The following is an 8,356-nucleotide window of genomic DNA, read 5'->3' as shown; positions in this document are numbered from 1 at the left end:
ATGCAGGTGAAGCAATCGCCCGCGGGTGCAAGCGGCCTGCAACTTCTGGCCGAGCTCATCCCTGAGACTACCGTGCTCGAGGATGCACTGACATCCCTATATCCATGTACTAGATGTGGCTTGGAGTTCGTTCGTTCGTTTCAGCCAAATGACGTCCACTGCTGGACTTGAACTATTACCTCTATTTGATCATTTTTATGTCAATGACTATGACTAGCCTGCAACTTCTGGGCAGGGCACATAGTACACAGAACTGACAGATGGGGGAGCAAGGTTATGAAGTGGAGACCATGTACTGGAAAGCGCAGCGTAGGACGTCCACCCACAAGGTGGACCGACGACCTCATAAAGGTAGCAGGAAGGCGCTGGATTCAGGTCGCTACCAATCAGTTATTATAGAAATCACTGGGGGAGGCCTATGTTCAGCAGTGGACGTCTTATGTCTGGAATGATGACGATGATGAGACAGGGCAAAAAAGGGCAAAACCCACTATCCATCTTCTGGCCTATGGGAGGGAGCAAGTCAGCGACAGAGGAGGGGCAGCTGCCTTCCTATGGGCAAGCTCTTGTAAGACATTGTTTATGACATCTTACTCTGTTTTGAATCGAATCAGAAATGAGAAGATCCACAGGAGAACCAAAAAGTGACCAGTGGGTGAGGCACATAGCTCGTAGAGACGATGGCCGTTGGGGCAGAAAAGTTCTGAAGAGCAGGCCTCCCACTAGGTGGACTGACAATCTGGTGAAGGTCGCGGGAAGAGCCTGTGGCGGGCAGAAGACGAACTCTGTTTTACAGGTCTGAGTCAAGTCGCTTCCAGTCTCTCTACGTCCTTCACAGCCCACCGAACGTAGTTCAATACAAATCGTCGGAACTCGCGAGACATGTGACAGAAGTTCCACCGGGCAGAGGATCCGTCGTAGTTACAAATTGGACTCCCATTCACAAGTTTGAGAGAACTGTATCGTGTGTTAGTACATCGCAAGTTCCGATTGTAATTAATTTTATAGGAACTTCACACAATAACTTGTACTGGATGTTTAGGTTTAACAACCTCAATCACCGGCACAGTTATTTAATTTGCTGCAGTAAAAAAAAAAAACAATTTTACAAGATACAAATTAAGGTGAATCTATCAAGGTTGTGATAGTTAATGTCATTCAGAGCCTGCGAATTGATCCCAGGGGTCTAGGGGTTCTGTTTTAACCTCAACTTTCGTGCAAATTATTTGCAGGAGACTTCCCCCTTTACTAATAAAAAACCGGCCAAGTGCGAGTCGGGCTCGCGCACAAAGGGTTCCGTAGCAGCAAATATAATAAACTTATTATGTCAATTTATACACCTGGTGAATGGAGCCTAAACTCTCCCGATATTTTGCCTTGTACTTTTATGTATGAATATTAATTTTATATATGTATTTATAAATATTCCGAGCTAAAGAGGTGGCAAAAGCAATGGCAAACAAACCACAATCAATAGTATTCGGTTGTCGCTGAACACTTGGAAACTGAATACATGACTCCGATAGATACGGAAACAAGGCTTTTACATATATTTTTTGCGATTTTCCTAGAACACCAACAAGACTATCGTACACACGCAGTATTCCATTAATGTAATAAATACAACTCCAGTGCCCCACTAATCCCACGTCACCGTCATAAATTACTTGAAGGTGCGTCTCATTTTTAGGTACAGGTTCAATCAGTTCAGGGTGTTGAAATAATTCTAGCTCACGCGGTCTAAATGATGTGCACCGAAGTAACTTTTCATGAAATGCGCGAACCACATCATCTTCGATATAGTTATTATAATTCAGAATGTAGGAAAACGTATTATCTAAAGTATCCATTGTTAGATGATATACAATAAGCTTTAGAAATTTTAAAAACCTGCTACGAAACACTAAAATTTGCACCAAAAACAAAGGAATTTATATTATTGGGGGATTTATTAGTACGTGACCGGTTTAATAGCACCTATTAAACCAGTATACCTACTTACTTATTTTTTATAATAGGTACAATTCAATATTAAAAAGTCTCAACGCCAAATTCGACTTGCGAAAGAAGTAAATGGGAACGATGAAATTCTCTTAGCGCGCACAAGTGACAACGACGTCTGCCCTCACGTGTCTGCCCGTTCGGGTCGACGCGGTTAGCTATCTTATCCCCGCTCCCGCGCGAGACCACGCCCCGCAACTCACGCGCTGCAGCGCAGCGAGCGACCGATCTTCTTGAATCGATGTAATAATAATCTATAGGATTAACGCGTTTTAAAAATATTGGTTCGATGGATATGTTTAACCTATTATTACTCAACAATCACATTTGTAATATTAAACTTTATCAAATGCACAATGTATTTAAGGTACATTACTGGATAAGGATTAATGGCGTATTGCTTGAATAAGCTAATATTTCTCGTAAAAAGTACCTACATTATAAAGATTTTATATCATCGCGGATTTTAAAAGGTGTACAATACTGTAGTATATTTTTTGATCTATCTTATAAGGTTCAGCCATCGTTTTCAGTGTAAGCACAATAACTTAACCAAAATTACAGTTAAATCAACCTATCTCAAAAACTATAAGAGATACTTTGATCAAACCAAAAATCGTTGAAAGAGTTAATTAGCATGCATCACCTCTATTTTTTTTAGAATTTTATACCCCGTAGTTATAAAAATAGAGGGGGGGGGACATACTTTTTACGACTTTGAGAGCTGATATCTCAAAAACCGTTCACTTTAAGAAAAATGTTTTTTAGAAAACTTTATATCATTTTAAAAGACCTTTCCATTGATACCCCACACGGGTATGTACATCGAAAAAAAAATTTTCATCCCTCAGTTACATGTATGGGGGGCCCCACCCCCAATTCTTTTTTTTACTATTTAGTGTCATAATTTTGTAGCGGTTCATACAACACATATTCCCATCAAATTTCATCACTGTAGTACTTATAGTTTCCGAGTAAATCGGCTGTGACAGACGGACAGACGGACAGACGGACAGACGGACATGACGAAACTATAAGGGTTCCGTTTTTGCCATTTTGGCTACGGAACCCTAAAAAGTTACACAGTTGTTGAACACTGTTTTAAAATGACATTTCCATACAAAACGTCACTTTAAAACACTATTCAACGAGCGTGTACGTTTTATTAGTAAGGGGGTTCATGTTTTATAATAATTTAATTGATTTATTAAATACGCAATAGGTAAGCACGAAAACTTTAAAATAACTTCTACGAGTATACATTGAAAAATCAAAATTTTATCTCAGATTTTCTTCTTTAGGGCTGAGTTCCACCACCTTATTTTAACCGTACATTAATATTATCCGGTGCTTTTTGTATGGAGTTTGACAGATTTTTGACGTTTGTCAAAATTGAAGTAAGATGGTGCAACTCAGCATAAAACACGGGTTAATACGAGTATCATAGCATTTCAAAGAAATATTTCTAATCCCAATAATTAAACTAATTTTAACCATTCCAATCACAAACAATCAAATTGTCATAGCTAACTTGAAACCACAGATTATTAGCACTCACAAACTATCAACCTGTCATCGGCTCGAGTGTTGCCAACAATAACTACGCTGACAAGTTTGTTGCGTAATTAAATTACGTATTCGAGACGAGACTCCTTTGAGACTGAGGTGAGACTGGGGTAGCCAGTTTTGGGGAAAATTCCGAGACAAAAAAAAAAACACTTTTTTGGCAAAAATACTTTGAATACTCAAGGTGGACAGACGATCTCATAAAGGTAGGAAAGCACTGGATGCAGTCCACTACCAACCGGCCAATCTGAAAATCATTGGGGAGACCCATTTTCAGCAGTGGATGTCCTTTAGCTGAAAAGATGATGATAGTCCAGTCATTTAAGCTTAAATTAGGTAAGAATCTCGGAATTAGAGATACCCAGCTGTAAGTCTGTAAATACTTGTATATTGACACCCTAAAAGTTGTCTCAAAACCTACATATGGTAGGGTGTAAGCAACTATTAAATTTTAAGGTCAAAGGTCACAAAAATCGGTTTTTTGCGCTTTTTTTGGAAATATCTCATTTCCTATGGGTTTTTTGCTATTTGTATTTATTATCATATTGTATTATTGTATATATAATAATACAATATGATATTATAATANATATTGTATTATTGTATATATAATAATACAATATGATATTATAATACAATATGACATATTTGTATTATTATATTGTAGAATACTAAATTCTCTACAAATTTTGTTTAAAAATTTTTTTTATACGGTGAACCGTTTTCGAGATAGAGGGCGGAGAGCGCGCGGTCACTGCATCACTTCAGGTCAACTTAAGCGGTTTAGGTTTTTCATACAAAAGGATTTTCCCACTAATTCCCGTGGGAATTTCGGTAATCACTTGTTGTAAATAAGCTTTAAGTTTACTAAGGTACCTACATGCCAAATTTCAAGCGTCTAACTTCCGTTAAGCGTTTAAATTTTTCATACAAAAGGATTTTCCCGCTAATTCCTGTTCCCGTGGGAATTCCTAAGTAAACTATAACCTGCCTAGGTGTATGAAGAATAATTGTACCAAGTTTCGTTAAAATCCGTCGAGTATTTTTTGTTTCTATAAGGAACATACAGAGAATTAGCGNCTTTGTCCAGCAGTGGACGTCATTTGGCAAGGCCGATATTTAAACCATATCGCATCGTGAAATTTCTGAACCTACTTTTGTTGTGCGCGAAGTGCTTGTAAGCAGATACATAAACAGGTGTTCAGATAACTCGGTAAGAGCAGCCAGAGTTATTGGCCCATGCTTATCTAGATCTCTGCAGAAGGAATATGATTATTAGCAGTGGCAACATTGTTAACTGTACAACCTTAAACAAGCGTCTTTGCGATTGGGATTAGATTTGTAAACGGGATCAAAATGGATGGCCGAAATATTATTTAGGAGAAAATCGAACATAAGATTTGAATAAGATGTTCACGTAATATGAGCACATGAAGGGAAGTCAAAGTATACTGCTGACATTACCTACTCTGAAAAAGCTCAAAACGTGTTGAGGTACAGTGGATCAGCATTTCAAATATCTTTGGTGACGATGGTGATGATATATTTGTACGTCTTAATCCGAGAATGGAGACAAACTTTCTCTATATTCTGTATCTACAACTTTTGGCCTAATAACTAAGATAATTTAGACCAAAAACTAAAAAGCACGTAGGCCATAGATTTTAAAAGGGTTAAGAACCCTTGTTAGGGACAAAGGTTTATTGGCGAATAGGCAAATGTAATTGAACTCGTGTATTGTGGTGCCTTATCTAAGTTTATGAACGGTGTTTTCCTAAAGCGTATTTGTTTTCACGTTCTGATAGGATATTCATATCGGTTTACGAATTTGTACGACAATTAACCAGTAATAACTATTTGGTATACAAAACTAAACATTTACAGTGGGAAGATCTTATCGAAATATTTAAAGTGACTTCTGTACCTTTTCAAAGGAGGGCTTTTCTCATCAACTTAAGTAACAATAAATGCTTGGAATAATGATAGAACCATTGATATTTGAGGATATAAAAGTCATCAAAATACACATTTTAATTACGAGTAGGTATCTGTGATTCAACCAGATTGTGGTATGGCAATGGGAGTATTATTGCCGTGTCAAAGCAGTGCTTCTTGCTCTTCGAGGTATCCACGGAAGACCAGGGTCGTGGTGTACCTCGCGTGCGATACCTCGGCATGATCCTGAGTGGATACCGTTTCAGTGACACGCACATTATTTTATTTAGATTTGATAAAACATTTTCATTTTTCATTTCATTCAAACCTTGCAGTACCACTTCTTCACCGCCGAAGCGATCCTCAGCATGAACTACGCCAACGGCTGGTCGCTGCCGCTGAAGCCGCGCCATCGGAGGTGCGCGCACATCTTCCTGCAAGTGTGCGGCTTGACCTGCGCCGTGGCTGGTACTGCGCTTGTTCTTATTTCGAGGGGTTACGTCAAAGGTCAGCCGCACGGAATAACGGGTATGATTTTAATCTTATAATGTGTTTGGTTATTTGCCTTATTCCTCATCATTTGTTGCAAATTTTTTTTCAAATTCAAATTCAATTTTTTTTATTGCATATTAAGCGTTTACAATTGGGTCTTTTAATATATTTATATTAATTTAATATATTATTGACTCTTTCCATGGTACGATGAAGATACATTTACAAAATTGAAACTATGTAGTCCTACACACTTTCAAATGCTAGACTTTTACCATGAGATTGGTCCCTAGTCCTGACATTCAGTTAAATCGGTCTATGATATGTTTTAGTTTAAATAAATGTTATTTTACTATAACCAGCCCCATATTATTATAATCATCACAGGTACACCATTTTCATTGATTAGGTTATCTTTCATAACTTTTTTGTTTCAGGGCTAATAACGCTAGCTTTAGCAGGACTCAGTGTGATCTTTGGGCCCTTCAATTTCCTGTCAAGGCAGAATCGTTTCAGTCCATTCTTCAAAATTGTTCACATGGGCGTTGGCATGCCCACCTTCTTCATGTCCTCAATCAGTCTGTGCCTTGGGTTCCTCACCAGCGAATTCAAGAGCTGGGCTGCTTCTGTAGTTGTTTATGTGTTAACAGCCTTCGTAGTGTTCTACACTGCGTTCATCTTAGCTAATGTGTTCATCAAGTGTATGTCACGTATTTAGGATTAGGGAAGGTGTTTGTAATAAATCAGTTATCATTTTCTTAACGTGTTTTATTGATAACAATCAGCTCCTTATTAGTTGCTACGTTTCATTTGTTATTTAGATCTTGGCTACACAGGAGTTAAAGGAGTGGGAAGGAGAGGTGGAAATTCTGTTTTACCTTTTATTGAATTGTGTTTGTTCTGATTTTGTTAAGCAAAACTTTATAGGCCGATAGGTTTAACACCTAAAAGATTACGTTTACTCGAATCACTGGCAGTATATTATGTACATATACAACTCGATATCAATGTAATTCGGCTTTATTAATTAGGAAAATTGACAGTTTCTATGGGCGCGTGCTAATACCGTTCTAATCTATAAAAATTAATCCACTTTTAACTAATTATCGCGGACGTGAGAGAATTATCTGAAAGATAAAAGATCGCGCGTTAGAAGTGGGTTGTGGTTGCAAATGGATCAGTTCGTGTGTGACCTGCTTCTTTGTGCTACTTAAAATCGAAGTCTTGTGAAGTTGGAAGGTGATACCATCTTGCGTCTTGTCTTCTGGGAGGATATCTCCTATCATCTTGGATCTTATCTCCTGGGAGGAGATAGCTTGGCGACAGATGTCTGTTGCACACATGCCACTGATAATGTGGCCTGGAGGAGTGGCCATTTACTTGAGAACTGATAAGAAGGGAAGATCAAATGACAATCGCGAATATTACTGCAGACTGAAGTGCAGATTGATACCTACAGCAGTTGCTGAAGGCATTAAGCAACAAGCTTTAAAGGAGGGGCATTAGTACGAGTCTTGAAGACTTTCAGATGACTACGTTCAACAGAGACTAGTTAATTTCGGCTGGTTAGACTTGCATTGGTCAGTGGTCACACTGTTTCTGTAGTCTCAAATCATCATAAGCCACCGAGGGTGATTGTGTTTGCCAACCAACGATTATCTATGTGCTGGCTATGCCCTGAATCTTCATAATCCGCCAAAGGTGATGGTGACTAGGGATAACTCGCTACAAGTCGTTTAAAATAGTGAGTTTGTATGTGTAAAATAGTGAATGTGTTTAGAAAAAAAGTTAAAATAAATGAAGTATAAAAGTGCAACGAAAAGGAGTGCAGTGTTTGGAATTATAAAAGTGAATAGTGAAAAGAAAATACGAAAGGTGCTTAAATACAAAACCACCACTAATCCATTTTATTAAAGGATTCGCGACAGAACTGACAGAACTGTTTTGTATCAAAGCGGGATTCCAACCTGAGACCGTTTCTTGAAACCAAACCACTAAGCTTAACAAATCTAATCTCTGAAATTACTTTGTATTTCCTTAACAATTGGTTGTGATTACTTGATTACTAGTGACGTGATTACGATTGATAAGATAATGTTATTTAATAAAATTCTAATTTAGTTTCTTTTATTATGGGTTGAGCCATTGAGGTTGAAAGTTGAATAGGTTTAGAATATCAAAATAAATACTGTTATACATACGAATTTCTATTTCAAACTGGTAGCAATTCATAATACAGCTATATTTTAACCGAATACAAATGCATTGCGTACTTTATAAGGCTTTTAGTTGTGTCCTTACATTATTCCATTGAAAATTGATTCACAATAAGGTCCTATTGAATTCAAGTTATAAATCAGGT

At 37.8% G+C, this 8,356-nt stretch overlaps 1 protein-coding gene across 1 annotated transcript; it reads left to right on the top strand.

Moving 5' to 3' along the window:
* Nucleotides 1–6,712, top strand: LOC114364912 (uncharacterized). The gene is made up of 3 exons (XM_028321271.1): nucleotides 1–129; nucleotides 5,838–6,030; nucleotides 6,432–6,712. Exons 1-3 carry the CDS (start codon nucleotides 1–3, stop codon nucleotides 6,710–6,712), a joined length of 603 nt encoding a protein of 200 aa, XP_028177072.1.
* The last annotated feature ends 1,644 nt before the right edge of the window (nucleotides 6,713–8,356 follow it).

The sequence above is a fragment of the Ostrinia furnacalis genome, unplaced genomic scaffold (genome assembly GCF_004193835.3).
Source record: "Ostrinia furnacalis isolate ACB-3 unplaced genomic scaffold, ASM419383v2 OfSCF7487, whole genome shotgun sequence".
Lineage (NCBI taxonomy): Eukaryota > Metazoa > Arthropoda > Insecta > Lepidoptera > Crambidae > Ostrinia > Ostrinia furnacalis.
Note: the sequence above shows the minus strand (reverse complement) of the source record. Positions and strands in the feature narration are given on the sequence as shown.